The 19,974-nt window shown below is 48.7% G+C and overlaps 1 protein-coding gene across 1 annotated transcript in view; it reads right to left on the bottom strand.

Moving 5' to 3' along the window:
- Positions 1 to 5,695: 5,695 nt before the first annotated feature.
- The window catches only part of LOC132587860 (synaptic vesicle glycoprotein 2B-like), a 44,117-nt gene continuing 29,838 nt past the window's right edge, over positions 5,696 to 19,974 (bottom strand). The window contains 5 exon segments of the mRNA XM_060260246.1: positions 5,696 to 8,121; positions 8,667 to 8,826; positions 10,559 to 10,759; positions 13,577 to 13,710; positions 16,710 to 16,874. Coding sequence (XP_060116229.1) covers positions 7,938 to 8,121; positions 8,667 to 8,826; positions 10,559 to 10,759; positions 13,577 to 13,710; positions 16,710 to 16,874 — 844 coding nt within the window. The 3' untranslated portion in view covers positions 5,696 to 7,937.

The raw sequence follows: 19,974 nt of genomic DNA, 5'->3' as shown, positions 1-19,974 counted from the left end.
AGAAGGTCCCAGGTTCAATCCCCGGCATCTCCAACTAAAAAGGGTCTAGGCAAGTAGGCATGGAAAACCTCAGCTTAAGATCCTGGAGAGCCATGAATGGGGCTGTGGCTCAGTGGTAGAGCATCTGCTTGGTAAGCAGAAGGTCCCAGGTTCAATCCCCGGCATCTCCAGCTAAAAAGGGTACAGGCAAGTAGGCGTGAAAAACCTCAGCTGGAGACCCTGGAGAGCCGCTGCCAGTCTGAGTTGACAAGACTGACTTTGATGGACCGAGGGTCTGATTCAGTAGAAGGCAGCTTCATATGTTCATATGTCTAAGGGGAGAGATGGTGGCTCAGTGGTAGAGCATCTGCTTGGTGAGCAGAAGGTCCCAGGTTCAATCCCCGGCATCTCCAACTAAAAAGGGTCTAGGCAAGTAGGCATGGAAAACCTCCGCTTGAGATCCTGGAGAGCCGCTGCCAGTCTGAGTAGACAACACTGACTTTGATGGACCGAGGGTCTGATTCAGTAGAAGGCAGCTTTATATGTTCACATGGCTTTTGTAAAATAGAGTCCAGGGCAGTGTTTCCTCTAAGCTGAGTTAGTGTGAGCTAACTCACAGTTTTTAAGCCTGCAGCACACACATTTTTGTCTTCGTTCAGGAAAAATGGCTCCAGAGCAAACTAATTTATGACGTAGCTCACAGCTGAATGCCAGTAACTCATGAAGTAGAATTTTTGCTCCCAAGACTCCACAGCTTAAAGGGAGCCTTGTCCCAGTGGCACCGTTAAGATCAACAAAGTTTTCTTCACGATATGAGCTTTCGCGTGTCCTTTGAATCAAACTTTGTGGATCTTAAAGGTGCTGCTGGACTCTGGCTTTATTCTCTTGCTTCAGACCAAAGGAGTGGCTCACCAGAATGGCCTTTGTAGATTGGGGTGCCAGCCTCCAGGTGAGGCCTGGAACTCCCCTGAAATTACAACCTCTCGACAGATCTGTCCGCCTGAAGAAACGGCAACTTCAGAGGATGGAGAGATACCCCTGCCGAGTTCTCTCCCCTCCTCAAACTCCACCTTGTCCAAATAGGGTTGCCGATCCCTCCCCGATTTGGAGGCCCGCCCCTCACTTCAAAGTCATCAGAAAGCAAGGGGGAGGGAAATGACTGCTGGGCACTCCATTATACCCTATGGAGACCCGATTCCCATAGGAGAATTGATCTGTGGGTAGCTGGGGCTCGGGGGGGGGGCTGTTTTTTGAGGTAGATGCACCAAATTTTCAGCATAGCATCTGGTGCCTCTCCTCGAAACACCTTGCAGGTTTCAAAAAGATTGGACCAGGGGGTCCAATTCTATGAGCCCCCAAAGAAGGTGCCCCTATCCTTCATTATTTCCAGTGGAGAGAAGATGCTGAGATTTTTTGGCAGCTTCACCACTGGCGCCCCCTTTGAGCCTCCACTTCATCTTCTGAGTCAGAGACATTACCTGGTCCATGCCAGAGATAAATTTGTGACAAAATGTCATCTTAATAGAACTCCGCATCCTGAGGATAAATATGGCCTTTTGTTGAGATATCCTGGTGGCACTCTATATGGGACTGCAGAGAGTTATGAAGGAGGTTTGGTTTTTAGCAAATGTCAGGTCTTTCCAAAGACTGGCATATTCTGCGCTCCTGGCTCCGCCCCCAAAGTCCCCAGATATTTCTTCAGTCAAACCTGGCAACATTCTTCCCTGAGCTCCAAGAATCTGCTAAGTCACTTCATTTACAGAGCAAAATCCCCCTCCCTTCAAGCCCTCAGGGAAATGCCTGCTGGGCATACCACTATTCCCTATGGAGACCGATTCCCATAGGGGCATCAAACACGCAATTCGGGGGCCGAATCAGGCCCTTGGAGGGCTCCTATCAGGCCTCTAAGCAACTGACTGCCATCTACTTCCTTCTCCCTCTCTCTTGCTTCCTTCTGCATCACAGCTTGCTTTGCAAGGCTTGCTCAAGGAGAGCCAGTTTGGTGTAGTGGTTAAGTGCGCGGACTCTTATCTGGGAGAACCAGGTTTGATTCCCCACTCCTAAAGCTGCTGGAATGGCCTTGGGTCAGCCATAGCTCTCATAGGAGTTGTCCTTGAAAGGGCAGCTGCTGTGAGAGCCCTTTCCAGCCCCACCCACCTCACAGGGTGTCTGTTGTGGGGGAGGAAGGGAAAGGAGATTGTGAGCCACTCTGAGACTCTGAGATTCAGCGTGGAGGGCGGGATATAAATCCAATATCTTCTTCATCTTCATCTATCTTCAATTGCATAACTACAGAGCAAAACCTCTATTTTCTCCATCGGCTGAGGCTCCTCCCTTGGGGAGGAAGAGGGGAGGAATAGCTTGCTTTGCCATGCTCTCTCAGTTGCACAGCAGAGCTACTGAGCCAAGCCTCTCTTCCTTCTATTGGCTGAGGGTCCAATTCTATGAGCCCCCAAAGAAGGTGCCCCTATCCTTCATTATTTCCAGTGGAGAGAAGGCATTTAATATGGGTGCTTTGCCACCCTATGGCCTGTCCTGTAATGGGAGATACCAGAAGAACACCACCTACAGATGATGAGATAAATTCACAAGCAGTACCAAAGGCCTGGCTTCCCCTGGCAACCTGCTGCCTGGAATTCCACTTATTTGGGGTTGCAGGTCTGGGTGGAAAAAACCTGGAGACTTTGGGGGTGGATCCGGTAGATGGCGGCGTTTGGGGAGGGGAGGGGCCTCAGCAGGCCACAATACCCTAGAGTCCATCCTCCAAAGCAGTCACTTCCTCCAGGGGAGCTGATCTCTGCCAGCTGGAGATCAGCGGTAAAAGCGGGAGATCTCCAGGCCCCACCTGGAGGCTGGCAACCCTAACAGCTAGAACAAGTACCTTATATGACTGAAAGGAGGAAGTAGCTTGTGATGGTTTAGGGTTGCCAGCTACCTGGAGAACTAGCATCCTGTCTACAAACTTGGCGGAAGGTGGTGGACTTTTCTTTCTTTCTTTCTGGAGAGCCAGTTTGGTGTAGTGGTTAAGTGTGCGGACTCTTATCTGGGAGAACCGGGTTTGATTCCCCACTCCTCCACTTGCAGCTGCTGGAATGGCCTTGGGTCAGCCATAGCTCTGGCAGAGGTTGCCCTTGAAAGGGCAGCTGCTGTGAAAGCCCTCTCCAGCCCCACCCACCTCACAGGGTGTCTGTTGTGGGGGAGGAAGGGAAAGGAGATTGTGAGCCGCTCTGAGACTCTTCAGAGTGGAAGGTGGGATATAAATCTAATTCTTTCTTTCTTTCTTTCTTTCTTTCTTTCTTTCTTTCTTTCTTTCTTTCTTTCTTTCTTCTCTCTTTCCTTCCTTCCTTCCTTCCTTCCTTCCTTCCTTCCTTCCCTCCCTCCCTCCTTCCCTCCCTCCCTCCCTCCTTCCTTCCTTCCTTCCTTCCTTCCTTCCTTCCTTCCTTCCTTCCTTCCTTCCTTCCTTCCTTCCTTCCTTCCTTCCTTCCTTCCTTCCTTCCCCATATTGTGGATTGACACATTCCTGGGGGCTCTCCTAGGTCCTGAGGGGGGAATGGATGGAAATCACTGCAACCTTATATATGAGTATCGGCTCATATATAAGGCCAGTTTGGTGTAGTGGTTAAGTGTGCGGACTGTTATCTGGAAGGTCCGGATTTGATTCCCCCCTCCTCCACTTGCACCTGCTGGCATGGCCTTGAAAGGGCAGCTTCCGGGAGAGCCCTCTCAGTCCCACCTACCTCACTGGGTGTCTGTTGTGGGGGAAGAAGATATTGTAAACCACTCTAAGACTCTAATTCAGAGAGAAGGGCGAGGTATAAATCTACAGTTTTCTTCTTAATCCCCAAAACGCCTCCTGTGATTCTTTAACATCTGAAAAAAACTACCTTCCGCCAACAGAGGCACAACGGTATTCGCCAAGCAGGTCCTTCACAGAAAAAGGATTCCTACCAATCAGCAGCCTTTGTGGAATCCAGGGCTGGAATTCTAGCAGGAGCTCCTTTGCATATTAGGCCACACACCCCTGATGTAGCCAATCCTCCAAGAGTTTACAAGGCTCTTTTTTGTAAGCTCTTGGAGGATTGGCTACATCAGGGGTGTGTGGCCTAATATGCAAAGGAGCTCCTGCTAGAATTCCAACCCTGAATCATGCCCAAATAATGGCTGAACCATTCAAGGTGGCATTCTGACTGCAGAAAAATCCCCTTTTCCAGCATGCAAATCTCAGTATTTTGAAAACTAGTACCTCTTCTTTTTACCCTCAGCTCCGTCCAAAGTGGCCATTCAGCCCAACTTGTCTGCTGTCGAGGATCAAAAAGTGATCATATGACATCGCATGTAGAATAGTTAGGAGATTCCAAAGAATGGTCTTTCCACCTGAAACTGTAGCTCCTTTTTGGGACCACTGGGTGGCGAGCTAGGCTTATTTTTTAGGCCTAGAGTACTGTGAGGCCATCTAGCTGCCTTAAGTCAAATAAATAAGGAAGGGAAGGGGGGAAGGGAGAAAGGAAAATAGAGGGCGAGGTGGGAAGAAAGCAACTTTAACTTTGAATGCGTTCTCTTGGAGAACTGATTTAAAGAGACAAATATCTTCTCTGGTGGGGGCTTCGAGAGCCACGGAATATATGTGAAAAGGCCACGTGGCTCCCAAGCCACAGTTTGGCCACCCTTTCCTAATCATTCTTGGACTCTGTGCAGCAAATTGACATAATGTGGTTCCAACATACCCCTCCCTAGTCCTGCTCTGTTTCCTGCGGTATCGGTTCCTGTCTCTCTCTCCATCTAGATCCAACCTCTTTGCCCAGGCTGCCTTTAAGGAACTGACCTCAGAGTTGCCTCTCTGTGCTACTCTTTTTGCTTTTGCTCAAATGCCTTGCCCTGGACAGCTCTTTTCAAAAAGCTCAGCCTGGTATACCGTAGAGCAGGGGCGTCACACGCATTTGTTATGAGGGCCGGATCTAACATAAATGAGACCTTGTCGGGCTGGGCCATGTCAGGCTGGGTCAAGTGTGTTCCTATTTTAGATTAGGTAGCAGAGAAATAAACTTCATAAAGGACACAAGCACAATCTATAAAGGACGCAAACAAAAAACTTAAAATAAAACGTGCTTAAAACATTAGCACTCGTTGGTCTTAAAGGTGCTTTCTTTGTATCTCTCCCATGGGATCCAGGGAACTGGGCAAAGGAAGCTCTGGCTCTTTCCTTCCTTCCACAGGAGACCAGGAGGAGGAGGAGCCTCAGGCAATAGAAGGAAGAGAGGCTTGGCACAGTAGCTCTGCTGTGCGATTAAGAGAGCCTGGCAAAGCAAGCTCTGCCTAACCCCTTTCCTCCCCAAGGGAGGAGCTTCAGCCAGTGGAGAAAATGGAGGCTTTGCTCTGTAGCTCTGCTGTGCGATTGAGCAAGCCTTGCAAAGCAAGCTGTGATGCAGAAGGGAGCAAGAGAGAGAGAAGGAAGCAGATGACAGCCAGTTGCTCGGGGGCCTGAGAGGAGCCCTCGGGGGGGGGGAGGTCTGATTCGGCCCTCGGCCCACATGTTTGATACCCCTGCCATAGAGTCTAGGAGAAAGGAGGTCCTAGAGAAACATCCGATTGCCTCTGAGCTCCCTATGTTCCCCAGACTCCACCCCCCCCGGCACCGCCCCCAAATCTCTCGGAATTTCAGGGAAGCATGTCAGTCAGCCCTAGGAAGTCTACAGCTAATGGCGACAACTCTCGGGCATCCGATCAATTGACGTTTATTGCACGTTCCTCGCATGACATGACTTTTAAAGTGGGGAGAGACGCAGTGGGTTGGGTCGCACAAGGGATCGCGGGACATGGCAACAGACCGGCACCAATGATCGAAACATTCGGGATGAAGAGAAAATGCTATTGAATACATTTGTTCTGTACAGGTTATGCTGCACCCATGGAGGCCTGTGGTGGGGAAGATGAACATCAGCTGCTATTTATACACAAAGGTCAAGGGCCGTCGTGGAACGGGAGACTTTGGGGCCTGGCCGTAGAAGCAGCGCTGTCTGCTTTTCTAAGAGCAGACAAGCAATATGGCTTTTTGACATCATCAAAGAGGAGAGGAAGGAAGCAGTTGAGGTTCTGAAGTCCATCAAGCGGAGGGAAGAAAATACAGTCCATGCAGTTCCCGGAATATTCATCTCGAGATGATTTCCCACCAAGCCAGTGCGGTGTGTGCCTAAAAGGCTCATAACAGCGCGAGAGATGATTTTTTTTTCATATGGCTGCTCCTTGCAGATGGCTCGTTTTCCTGCTGTTTTGTTTTTTAAAATGAAATCATCTTAGTGAAGGAAAATCCTCCACAGCCGACTTTCCTCCAACTGGCTTCGAATCGCTTCTCCGTCCGGAGTCGAAGGACTGCGTTCGTGTCCCCGGTGGAACAGACCTCCTTAAAAGCATCCAGAAATGCCTCCAGATCTCTTCTTCTTCAACACACTCGCGTGGCCCCGCTGGCAAAATTGCAATGCCAAAGAGTTCAAATGTTTTTTTGCGTTACCCACGCGCATCTGAGCACTCTCGAACACCTTCCAACAGCATTGGCATTTCATGTCCTCTGTGCTCCCACATAATAAAAGGAGCGGATCGTTCTGTCATCGCCTTCCAAAAACACAACCAAGCACGGACTATATCAGGAGCAAGCGAGTCTAAACTGCCTCGCCGAGACCCCGGCAATCTTTGAGAGTTCCTGGGTTTTACGGAATAGGAAACGTTCCATTCCCTTGGTGAGGAAGTGACTTCAGTTTATACTGTACAATTACCTTTGTCAGCTGACCAAAGGACGACTGAAATGGCACTTCCCCAAACTGTGCTTTGTAGCGCACCAGAGAAGACCCAAATCTATCAGCAACTCAAAAAACATTTTCATTAATTAGTATGGCTATAATGCTGGTAAATTAATTCCTGCAGTTACCGTATTCTACACTTGAGCCCAAATTCTACTTCCCGTCCCCTATTTACAATGCAGAGTATGTACATATTTGGTTTTTGAAATCATTTGATACCCATCGAATGAAACGAGTTTGACCGAGACACACAAAAAACCCTTCCCGCTGGAAAAAGTCCCAAAGCGATGCATTTGAAATACTGTCAGGTGTGATGGTTTGCGCTCGGATTTGATGCTGTTCCCTTTGCAGTCACCATGAGTGGTCTGAACATTTCTATTCTGAATGATAAACGAGAGCACGAAAATGACATGGGAAGTTAATTCCAAGGAGTGGTTTAAAAATAAAGCAAACGAGGGCCAAGATTTTCCGAAAGGAAATAGCTTCTTTTGAGTGCTTTTTTTAGACGCAGAAGTCCAATCCATGGTAGAGACTATTCTTTCCTCAGGAGGAAAACAGGCTATGCGGAGAGTCAAGTTCTCAAAATGGAAGCCCTAACCACCAGCAAATGTCTAGCCAGGGATTGATCGTTACTCAAAAGGGTAGCTTTGCCCCTGAAACACACAAGCGGTTTGCAAACTTTCTCCACACCTGATTGGCAGGGAACAAGCATTTTGCTAATTACCCAGAAAGCGACAGGAACGCGAAGACAAGTCAAACTCCGTAAAGAGGCCATCTGACCAGCCTCGCTGTTCTAAAATGTACACGAATACACAGACATGCAGAATCACGATGTCGCATGATCTCAGTTTGGGCCATAGATGTTCGCACGCGTTTGGCAGCCAAGATGGGGCTCTGTTGTCTTGCGAGGGGTAGCTTCAAAGCAAATGAGCTGAGCTCAGGCGGGTGTGTTTGGGAGTGTGTTTTTGAGTGAGGGGGACTCTGTCAGCATAGCTCAGCAGTCCTAGAACTAAAGGGGTAATGCTATCACAGTGGGCTACCGCTCCCTCTGCTCCCCATTGCCGAAAATCTGAGGTGCCGGCATTGGACGGATCGGTGGGGAATATTTGACTTTCTCCTCGTGGCATTTGTTCTGCCGCCATCGTGGTCGTTTCCCCCTCAAGCTGCTCACATCAGGACCTGGTCGCGGGTTTCCGGCAACCGCAGGGCGAGGAGGCCTCCCGCAACCAGAGCGGAGGAGGCCAGAAGGATGGGGACCACTTTGGTGATGCCCACAAAGGAGGCGAAGATAGAGTTCCCCAAGATGGCTCCAACTTTGCACAGGCCGTTCAGGATGCCGAAGGCAGTGGCTCTGCAGAGGGGGAAAGCAAAATGAGAGACTGGAGGTCAACAGCATGCAGGGAGAGTCAGTTTGGTGTAGTGGTTAAGTGTGCAGACTCTTATCTGGGAGAACGGGGTTTGATTCCCCACTCCTACAGCTGCTGGAATGGCCTTGGGTCAGCCAGAGCTCTCATTGGAGTTGTCCTTAAAAGGGTAGCTGCTGTGAGAGCCCTCTCAGCCTCACCCACCCACTCACAGGGTGTCTGTTGTGGGGGGAGAAGATAAAGGAGATTGTGAGCCGCTCTGAGTCTCTGATTCAGAGAGAAGGGCAAGGTATAAACCTGCAGTCTTCTTCTTCTGTTAATCTGGAGGGAAGGCATTTAAAAGCAGCGCAGTCCCTTTAAATGTGATGGCCAGAACTCCCTTTGGAGTTCAATCATGCTTATCACACCCTTCCTCCCGGCTCCACCCCCAAAGTCGCCTGGCTCCACCTCCAAAGTCCCCAGATATTTCTTCGAGTCAGACCTGGCAACCCTAATCCCCTTATCCCCGAGAGAGGACCCTGAGAAGAGTCACCGTTTATGCGTGGGGTACAGCTCCACGGTGATCACGTCCAAGGCGTTCCAGGCAGCGATGCTGGTACTGCAGAAAAGACACTGCCAGCCGATCATGGCTGACTCGCTGTTGCCAAAGAACAGGAAGAAGCAGCAGACTGCGGAGATCAGCATGGAACCGCCTGGGGACAGAGGGAGACACAGAAGGGAGGTGAGTCTGAGACACCGTTCAGGAGAACAGAGATGAGACTAGCTATAGATTCCGGTGGTGCGAGGAAGAGATACCATTTAGGCCTAAATATTGTCCGGTTTCATCAGTTTGGTTTAGGCTGTTCAGCTCCAGCAGGTCCTTCTCTGGCCTCCCATTGAGAACCCGTACCCGAGCTTTCTCTGTTATGGCTCCACAATTATGGAATCAACTTCAGAAGAAATGCGGGCCCTGCGGGACTTTGAACAATTCCGCAGGGCCTGCAAGACCATCTTGTTTCGAATGGCCTTCAATGATTACAACTGCTAAGTAAGTTCGCCATCTAGGTAATAGCACAAAATATTAATTTTATTGTTTTTAGAATTTTAATAGATTTTAATTAATTGTAGTTTAAAATGTTGTACTGTACAATGTATATTGAATTTTGTTGTTAGCTGCCCTGAGCCTGCTTCGGCGGGGAGGGCGGGATACAAATAAAAGGTGATTGATTGATTGATTGATTGATTGATTGATTGAACTTTTATGGGTGGTATGGGGTAGATTCCAAACCATTTAGTGGGGGCCATTTTCAGATTAGACTTGCGATGTATTGTTGACCTTCCTTGCCTGGAAGGAAAACATGGAATGGATTTTCTCTTAAGGTCTATCTGGGCACAGAGACCTTAATGGAAAATCCACTCTGCATTTTCTTTGCAGCTTGTTCTCTGCCGCAGCCAGACAAGGCAGAAAGAGCAGGCAACTTCAGCAGCCTCTGAGCTTCAAAGGGTGAGGACATGAAGTGGGGGAGGGGGAGAAAAGAGAACCAGGGGCCTGATTAAAGCCCTGGGTGGGCTGTGTGTGGCCTGCAGGCCAGACATTTGACACCCCTGAACTAGATTTAAGCACTTGAGAGACCAACAAGGTTTTCGGAGTACGTGTGAAAGCTCACACTCCAAAACCCTAAGGTGTTACTGGGCTCAAAAGCTAGTCCCCAAAGAGCAGAAGTGAGGGAAAACTCTTGTCTCTGTGCTTTGCTTCCCTGAGGCATCTGGTGGGCCCCTGGAAATGGAAGTGCCGGGCTTCTGGTCTGGTCCTGCAGCATTCTTGGGGCACGCAAGCATTCTCTCCCCAGCCTGCCTTCAGAAACAGCGCAGAACCAAGAAGGCCACTCCAGTCCCTAGGGTTGCCAAGCCCCCAGGCTGGGCGGGGGTTCTCCCACCCTGGAGGTTCCCAACCTACCGGCCCACATTGGATCAGTGGGGGGAACCTCCCCCAACATCACTAGTGCAATGACGTCATTTGCGGGTGATATCATTGCACTGGCGACATTACGCACGGCGTTTCCAGGAAAACTTGATGGTTTTCCTGAACGCTCTAGCAATTTGGAAGGGCAAAACTCTATGGTACCTATTGTACGATTAGGACTTTCCCCTAAAGAAAGTCCCCCGCCAGAGGACACAGGGGACTTAGCAACCCTACCATTTCCACTCCACCTTAACAGCCTCCGGGAAGCAAGCAGGGTTAAAAAACTCTATGGTTTTCCTGGACGCTCTATCAATTTGGGAGGGCAAAACTCTAGGATACCTCTTGTACCATTAGGACTTTCCCCTAAAGAAAGTCCCCCGCCAGAGGACACAGGGGACTTAGCAACCACCATTTCCACTCCACCTTAACAGCCTCCTTATGTGCTCTCCCATATCTATCTGCCCCCAGCGCTGCCCACTCACCAATCATCTTGATCCTGCCTATCTTGTCCATCAGCAGAGCCGAGATGATGTTCCCCGGCAGCACCGAGAGGCTGCCCAGGAAGCTGACCAGGTAAATTAGGAAGTCGTTGTCTTCCTCGAAGTCCAGGTGGCAGCCCTCCTTCTGGTCCAGGAAGGTGGTGTTGACAAATTTGCAGTCGATGAATTTATGCTCGTAGAGATCTGAGGGGGAAAGAGACAGCCAGGTATATCTATGGCTGCCATCACACTAGGCTTCCCAAATCCCCTGCCTGGGCAGGGGACCCCCGATTTGGAGCCTCCTACCCCCGCTGGCCAAAAATTCAGAAAGCGGGGGGAATGGCAGCTCTTCCCACCCAGCCCCAATCCCAGCAGCTTCTTCTCTCCCGTTCCCACCGATCCCCAATGCTTCTCCTCCTCCCTTCCCTTCCCTTCTCACCTCAATTGCAGCAGCTTCTCTTTGCCCCTCCCCTTCCCACCCAGCTCTATTGCAGCAGCCGGAGCTTTCCCAGGCTGCTTCCTGCCCCGCCCCAAAGGACCATGTGCCTTTGCACCTCCGGAAGTGGTGAAAGGCTTCAACTTTCTGTGCCTGAAATAAGCTGGCTGGTGAGTAGAGAGGGCAATCCCCTACATCAGATTTGCGAGAAGGGGTGCGTGTGTGTGTGTGTGCGTGGAGAGGGAAACGTCTTCATTATTCCCTATGGAAATCGTTTCTCATAAGGTATAATGGGAAATTGATCTGGAGGTTTTGGGGGCTCTGGGGGAGTTATTTTTTGAGGTAGAGGCACCAAATTTTCTGTATAGTATCTAGTGCCTCTCCCCAAAGTGCCCCCCCAAGTTTCAAAACGATTGGACCAGGGGGTCCAATTCTATGAGCCCCAAAAGAAGGTGCCCCTATCCTTCATTATTTCCTATGGAAGGAAGACATTTTAAAAAGTGTGCTGTCCCTTTAAATGTGATGGCCAGAACTCCCTTTGAGTTCAGTTATGCTTGTCACACCCTTGTTCCTGGCTCCGCCCCAATGTCTCCTGGCTCCACCCCCAAAGTCCCCAGATATTTCTTGAATTGGACTTGGCAACCCTACATCACACACACGAAGGCTGCGTTCAGATGGGCGATTTGGGACGGTACAGCCCCACACCTGGATTAAAACAATGCATTCATATGCACACATCCAGGCTCCACCATGCACTCGTCCACACCTCATCTCCCAAAGTCTCCCGTCTGCTTCAAAAAACCACTGGGAAGTTCTTCCCTGTTGCCTTTTCTGGCAGTTTGAACGGCCAGGCACACCAGGGAAGAGTCTGCCATGTGCTTGAGCAGTGCAACCAGGGCGTGCATGGCCTGTGCCTCTCTCAGCAGCCGGGCATGTGCCATCTGAGCACCCCAGGGCGCCTCAAACTGTGCCAGCTTTTTTCTAGGCTGGGAGGCTGCTACTGCAAGCTGCCAGTCCGAGTGCAGCCGAAAGAATGCACTTTCAATCCACTTTCCAACTGAATTTTACCGTGTGAACTGGCAAAATCCAGCTGGAAAGTGCACTGATTGAAAGTGCATTATTTAGTGTGTGTGTGTGATAGCAGCCTATATTACAGCTGCACATTGACTCCATAACTGCTTTAAATGCTACGGCTTCCCCTAGAGAATCGCGGGGACTAGAACGACAGCCTTGGTGAGGGCACTGAAAATGATCTCCTCCTTATAAGATCTGGTTGGAGGCTGCGACAAAACACCTGTAAGTTCTCTACATATTTACAGGAAAACCCAGAAGCGGCATAGGTTAGCTCTAGAGGAAGAGGAAGGAAGAAGAAGGAAGAAGAAAGAATGAGAAGAAGAAGAGAAGGAGGAGGCGATTGGATGTATACCCTGCCCTTCACTACCTGAAGGAATCTAAGAGTGGCTTCCAGTCTCCTTCCCTTCCTCTTCCCACAATAGACACCCTGTGAGGTAGGTGGGGCAGAGGGAGCTCTGAGAGAACTGCTCTTGAGCAGAACAGCTCTGACAGAGTTATGGCTAATCCAAGGCCATTCCAGCAGGTGCAAGTGGAGGAGTGGGGAATCAAACTCGGTTTTCTCAGATAAGAGTCCGGGCACTTAACAACTACACCAGAACCACCAGAAACTCCCCACTGAGGAGAAAGGTAGGATGCAAATGACATAAATACATAAATAAACAAAAATTAAAGCAGATGCTTGGAGAATGAAGCTATTATTTTGTTTAAAAGTATACGAGAAAAACAAAATATGTAGCAGAATACTGTTGCCCTGGGAGCAAAGGGAAACTCACTAATTGAAACATGTGAAACCACAGCTTCATGAGCATCACTGTATGCACATATACATAAAAGGATGCATTGCCTCTGATATGTACTCATACTCAGAGAGAGAATTAATTACTAGATTCCCAGACTTGAAAAATGACAATTGTAGAATTTCATATTAATGAAATGCTAAATGGACACACGCACGAAGTGAGTGCTCAGGGACATGGGCCAGGAAATAGAGGTCTTCTCTTGCAAATAAAAAGACTTACAGGCACATATGTTCCTCAGTATCTGGGACAACAGCTTCACGCTGAGAAACAAAAAAGCTATCTTTTCCCCAGCCCCTTTTTTCTCTTCCCGCATCAGCTTCACCTCCACCTTCTGCCCAAAGTGAAAACACACGGGACCTTCTTTTTTTTGTAGCAGGAACTCCTTTGCATATTAGGCCACACACCCCTGATGTAGCCAACCCTCCGCGAGCTTACAGTAGGCCCTGTACTAACAGCCCTGTAAGCTCTTGGAGGATTGGCTGCATCAGGGGTGTGTGGCCTAATATGCAAAGGAGCTCATGCTAGAATTCCACCCCTGGGCCACACACTCCTGATGTAGCCCATCCTCCTGGAGCTTACAGTAGGCCCTATACAAAGAGCCCTGTAAGCTTCTGGAGAATTGGCTACATCAGGGGTATATGGCCTAATATGCAAAGGAATTCCTGCTAAAAAGAAAGCCCTGGCAAACGCAAATACACTCCTCCCACCGACCTGTGTTATAAAAGATGGTGGAGATGAAGGTGCACTCCTTGAAGAAGGTCTCACTGGAGGTCACGTCTTCAAAATAGCATTCCTCAAACAGGGAGTCCTCAAACGTCACATCCTTGAATTTCATTTTCATGAACCTGCAACGCCAGAAGGGCCAGAATCAGCGACACAGAACAAAGGAGCCACCTCCTTCATAGAGTCACTAGATGTCAGTATACCCACAGAGGGAAGAGGGGGGAAAAACCATTAGGAAGAAATGGAGTTGATCAACAGTCATATATTTAGGTTTGGATTCCTCTTCTATACGAGGTTTACAGGAGCTTTGCAGTGCAAGGAAGACAACATTCGCACTCACAAAGGCTTCTTATTTTTATCTTTCATAGATTGGAACGTCGCCTTGGAAGACAACTAATTAAACCAGGGGTGTTGAACTCATTTGTTATGAGGGCTGGATCTGACATAAATGAGACCTTAGAATCATAGAATCCTAGAGTTGGAAGGGACCTCCAGGGTCATCTAGTCCAATCCCCTGCACAATGAAGGAAACACACAAACACCTCCCCCTAAATTCACAGGATCCTCAGTGCTGTCAGATGGCCATCTAGCCTCTGTTGAAAAACCTGCAAGGAAGGAGAGCCCACCACCTCCCGAGGGAGTCAGTTCCACTGAGGAACTGCTCTAACGGTCAGGAAGTTCTTCCTAATGTTGAGACGGAAATTCTCTTGGTTTCATTTCAACCCATTAATTCTAGTCCTACCTCCTGGGGCCACAGACAACAATTCCACACCCTCCTCTATAGGACAGCCCTTCAAGTACTTGAAGATGGTGATCCTATCACCTCTCAGCCGCCTCCTCTCCAGGCTAAACATGCCCAGCTCCTTCAACCTTGTTGGGCCGGGCTGGGTGTATCATAAAATGTAATGCCAGATAGCAGAGATATAAACTTTATAAAGGACACAGACAAACACAAAGATTTATTTAACAAACAACAACCCTAAAATAAAACATTCTTATTAGCACTCTTGCAATATAGCGGTCAGTATCTAAGCAAGCTCTGCCTCCCTCCACAAGGGAGGAGCCTCAGCCAATGGAGAAAACAGAGGTTTTCCTCTGAAGCTCCTGTGCGATTGAGGAAGCCTGGCAAAGCAAGCTGTGAGGCAGAAGGAAGCAAGAGAGAGGGAGAAGGAAGCAGATGACAGCCAGTTGCTTGGGGGCCTGATAGGAGCCCTCCAGGGGGCCTGATTCGGCTCATGGGCCACATGTTTGATGCCTCTGGATTAAACAGTCCTTTTCAGAGATTACATTCATGCTGATGGTGATGCTGCGAATAAGCAATATGTTGTCTGAACAGGAGAATACATCCCTTTTGCATGTTTGTACAGCTTCAGTAGATGCAAAGCAGACCCCCCCACACACACCAGAAAATCAAGCAGTCGCTCACAAAGACTGAAGCTGCACACACGAGTAATATATCGAATATATAAATCGAATAAAGTAAAGTAAAGTATATGCCCATATCCCTGGTTCAGACAACATAGCAAGAACATGTTGCTGAACATGGTTCAGAAACATGTGCATATCAAGAAGAAAAAGATATTGGATTTATACCCCACCCTATACTTTGAATCTGAGAGTCTTAGAGCAGGTCACAATCTCCTTTACCTCCCCCCCCACACACACACACACACAACAGACACCTGTGAGGTGGGTGGGCCTGAGAGAGCTCTGACAGAAGCTGCTTTTTCAAGGACAGCTCTGTGAGAGCTCTGGCTGACTCAAGGCCATTCCAGCAGCTGCAAGTGGAGGAGTGGGGAATCAAACCCGGTTCTCCCAGATAAGAGAGCTCTGGCTGACCCAAGGCCATTCCAGCAGCTGCAAGTGGAGGAGTGGGGAATCCAACCCGGTTCTCCCAGATAAGAGAGCTCTGGCTGACCCAAGGCCATTCCAGCAGCTGCAAGTGGAGGAGTGGGGAATCAAACCCGGTTCTCCCAGATAAGAGAGCTCTGGCTGACCCAAGGCCATTCCAGCAGCTGCAAGTGGAGGAGTGGGGAATCAAACCCGGTTCTCCCAGATAAGAGAGCTCTGGCTGACCCAAGGCCATTCCAGCAGCTGCAAGTGGAGGAGTGGGGAATCAAACCCGGTTCTCCCAGATAAGAGAGTGCTGGCTGACCCAAGGCCATTCCAGCAGCTGCAAGTGGAGGAGTGGGGAATCAAACCCGGTTCTCCCAGATAAGAGAGCTCTGGCTGACCCAAGGCCATTCCAGCAGCTGCAAGTGGAGGAGTGGGGAATCAAACCCGGTTCTCCCAGATAAGAGAGCTCCGGCTGACCCAAGGCCATTCCAGCAGGTGCAAGTGGAGGAGTGGGGAATCAAACCCGGTTCTCCCAGATAAGAGAGCCCTGGCTGACCCAAGGCCATTCCAGCAGCTGCAGGTGGAGGAGTGAGGAATCAAACCCGGTTCTCCCAGATAAGAGAGCTCTGGCTGACCCAAGGCCATTCCAGCAGCTGCAAGTGGAGGAGTGGGGAATCAAACCCAGTTCTCCCAGATAAGAGAGCTCTGGCTGACCCAAGGCCATTCCAGCAGCTACAAGTGGAGGAGGGGGGGAATCAAACCTGGTTCTCCCAGATAAAAGTCCACACACTTAACCATGACACCAAACTGGCTCTCTTATCAGAAGGATTTACATGTGATTGCTGACTCTCCCCATCCCACCGTAGACTTAGGGGCATAATATCTGTGTTTCACAGGCTTCTGGCCACACTATTGACCGTGTGTATGGTGTACTTACAAGATTTTAAATGATAACCACTGAGCCCCTTTGGCACTGTAGACAGGCAGGGTGGAAACCACTTAAATAAACCAGGTTGTGAGGAAAAGGGGAAACCGGCTCACAAAGTCACACTGGGATTCTCACCAGCGAGGGACTGTTTGCACAAGAAAAGTAACATACAAGCCAGTCACGGACTGACCTCCCTCCCACCATTGGGAGCATTTTCTAGTGCTCCAAAACACACACTGTGGAAACAAAGAATGCTGCCACAACTGGGATTAGCACATGATTAGCACATGACCCCTCGCATATGTGGATATCAACTCAAAGTTGCATACAAGATTGCAGTCGGACGGAAGCACTCACTTGTCATTGAAGTATGTCCCGTTCTTGTGCACCTGGTTCTCCAGGGTGAAGTTGAAGGTGAAATGCTTCACTTCCTCGTGAAGGAAGTTCTTCTCACGTGATTTATACGCCTCTTCTTGGTAATACCGTATCATGTCTGGGAACCAGACAATAAGGCCATAATAACTGTGGAAGAAACAGAAGAGGTTGTACTGGATTGGGGGGACAGGAGAGAGCTCTGGTCCTTTTTAAGGGAGCTCTGGTCCTTCTCATGGTATCTCAAAAATACCTTATGACTTCCATACAAGAAAGTGAAGCTGATTGTTAGGCCTAGGGCTGCCAGGCCAACAAATATGGCCTGTGGGACTATTTCTGAATACTGATATTGACTGCGTTGCTATATCACTTCCGAGAAAAACCCAGAAGTGACATCAGGGAGCTCTAGGAATTGCTGGGAACTCTCTGGTTTCGCCATTGAGTTTCTGGTGATTCTCAGAGCTACCCTAAGTCATGTCTGTTTTTCCCTGCAGAAGTGCTGTAGTGACTCAGCCAACATTCTTCCCTTCCACCCATGTCCCAGTTCTCCCATTGTCTCATGGTTGCTCGGCCTCATCCTGCCGCCATACTTCTCCAGGTCTTGCAGAACTCATTTCTGTTTTGCTATCAGAGATAATTTGGTTAATATGGTAAAACCAGGAGTGCACAGGAGCGGAGCTCCAGCAGGGCTGTTCAGGGCTCTGCTGGCATGCTGGGGAAGGCATAGGGAGGCATCTTATTACCCCAAGCAAAATTCCCAGGAGAGCGTGGTTGTTGCTCAGCTGAAACATTTGAGTAATTCCAACAGAAGCAAAGCAAAGCTTGAGCCTTCCATGGTGCCCTGAATTCACACACACCACACACGCCCAAAAATGGAGGTTCCTGCTCATATCCGAAGAAGCATTCAGTTTCACAGGAAGAAAGAAAAGAAGTTTTAAGAAGATCGACTGGATTTCGCAGGGAAGTTCCACACATCCTTATTTTAAGGAGATTGTAGCACAGAGAAGGGTGGTCAACTATCCTGAAAGATGTCAGGCAGCACAGATTTTGAGAACCCACTCCGTTCTTACAAAGAATGAGCTGGGGCCTTGTGAGGAAGAGAGGATTTTTTGATTCCACTTAAAAGCCATCAGTCTTGAAAAAGGCAACAAAACGTTTGACACTGGCTAATGTGGACTGGCTTAATGTGGCTGAACTTATTCTTTACCCTACACCTCACTGAGAAAACAGTGAGCTGAACGAGCAGGACTGTGAAGTGAGATAACTTGTTTCTTTAAATTTCTGTGTATAATCTGGATGAAAGAATTCATTATAGACTGTTACGATTTTGGTTTATGAGTCTATAGCAGACTCTTAACCTTCTAAATGTACCTGCGTGCACTTTAAAAGGGCCTGTGATTTTTCTGCAGACTGTTTTGAATTCATTTTGGTGCAGACTGTTCAAGAACAGAGGTCATGTCTAAGTGCCTGCGTGCACTCTTGTGTCTCATATTGCAGTCTGTTTAAGATAGAAGCTTTGGAATATTAAAGTGCCTGCGTGTACTCTTGTGTTTCATATTTCAGTCTGTTTATCATAGAAGCTTTGGAATATTATAGTGCCTGCGTGCACTCTTGTGTCTCATATTGCAGTCTGTTTAAGATAGAAGCTTTGAAATATTAAAGTGCCTGCATGCACTCTTGTGTCTCATATTGCAGTCTGTTTAAGATAGAAGCTTTGGAATATTAAAGTGCTTTGGAATATTAAAGTGCCTGCGTGCACTCTTGTGTCTCATATTGCAGTCTGTTTAAGATAGAAGCTTTGGAATATTAAAGTGCCTGCGTGCACTCTTGTGTCTCATATTGCAGTCTGTTTAAGATAGATGCTTTGGAATATTAAAGTGCCTGCGTGCATTCTTGTGTTTCATATTGCAGTCTGTTTAAGGTAGAAGCTTTGGATTATTAAAGTGCCTTTTGTGCACATTTATATTGTTTATCTTAGATGATTTAGGAGCAGAGTCTACTCAGAAGTAGAGGCCAAAAGGGTTTTCCTATTACATATATGTTTTGACAGCACAGATTTGGAGCCATCAAGCCAAATGCTGCTCACCTGTAGGTATGTCGTCACCTGACAATGCTCATTATTGCAATCCCAGGTAGGCAACAAAAGCCACAAGGTGTGGCGTGGTGGCCCACCAGGGTGTGACGATGCCAATGGGCAGCACCACATGGTTGGGCGTTACCAGATTGCTTCATGGCATCCTGTCACCCCAGACGAGGTACACCTATCCCCTCCGGGGCCTGCAACAGTGCTAGCCCAGTTAAGAGAAGCTGCAGACTTGGCGCCAGCAGGGGGTGGCATGATCCTGGGAGGGGATGCCAGTCTGAAGACTGTGGCTGGTACGCCACTGCCCTTCTCATTGTTCTTCCCCATGCAGTTGTTTGGGGTAGCACAGCTGGAGTCCCATCCCCATGATATTGACCTGATAGCTCTAAAGTTGTTAGAGCTTGGACTGCAGCACGTATTCAGGGTGGAAAGAAACATCTTCTCAAGGCTGGTGTCAGCATACACTGAAGCAGGAATTCTGGTAGAAACATAGAGCTAGAAGGCAACCCAAGAATGGGTGGCATGCTGGTGGGAGGGAAAGAAGGAGGGCATGAGCTCCTAGTGGTGGGCAGAGGAGGGGAAGGCTACCTCAGGAACTCTCTGCCCAGGGCTCCCCGAAATCTGCCCCTGGTCCTGAGATAAGGTAAAGGTAGTCCCCTGTGCAAGCACCAGTCGTTTCCGACTCTGGGGTGATATTACTCTCACAACATTTTCACGGCAGACTTCTTATGGGGTGGTTTGCCCCTGTATAAATCAATGGTGCAGTCTCATTTGGAATACTGTGTACAATTCTAGTCACCGCACCTCATAAAGGATATTCTAGCATTGGGAAAAGTCCAGAAAAGGGCAACTAGAATGATGAAAGGGTTGGAACACTTTCCCTATGAAGAAAGGTTAAAACGCTTGGGGCTCTTTAGCTTGGAGAAAAGTCGACTGCGGGGTGACATGATAGAGGTTTACAAAGTAATGCATGGGATGGAGAAAGTAGAGAAAGAAGTACTTTTCTCCCTTTCTCAAAATACAAGAACTCGTGGGCATTCGATGAAATTGCTGAGCAGTCAGGTTAAAACGGATAAAAGGAAGTACTTCTTCACCCAAAGGGCGATTAACGTGTGGAATTCACTGCCGCAGGAGGTGGTGGCAGCTACAAGCATAGACAGCTTCAAG

This window comes from Heteronotia binoei, chromosome 19 (genome assembly GCF_032191835.1).
Source record: "Heteronotia binoei isolate CCM8104 ecotype False Entrance Well chromosome 19, APGP_CSIRO_Hbin_v1, whole genome shotgun sequence".
Taxonomy (NCBI): Eukaryota; Metazoa; Chordata; class Lepidosauria; order Squamata; family Gekkonidae; genus Heteronotia; species Heteronotia binoei.
Note: the sequence above shows the minus strand (reverse complement) of the source record. Positions and strands in the feature narration are given on the sequence as shown.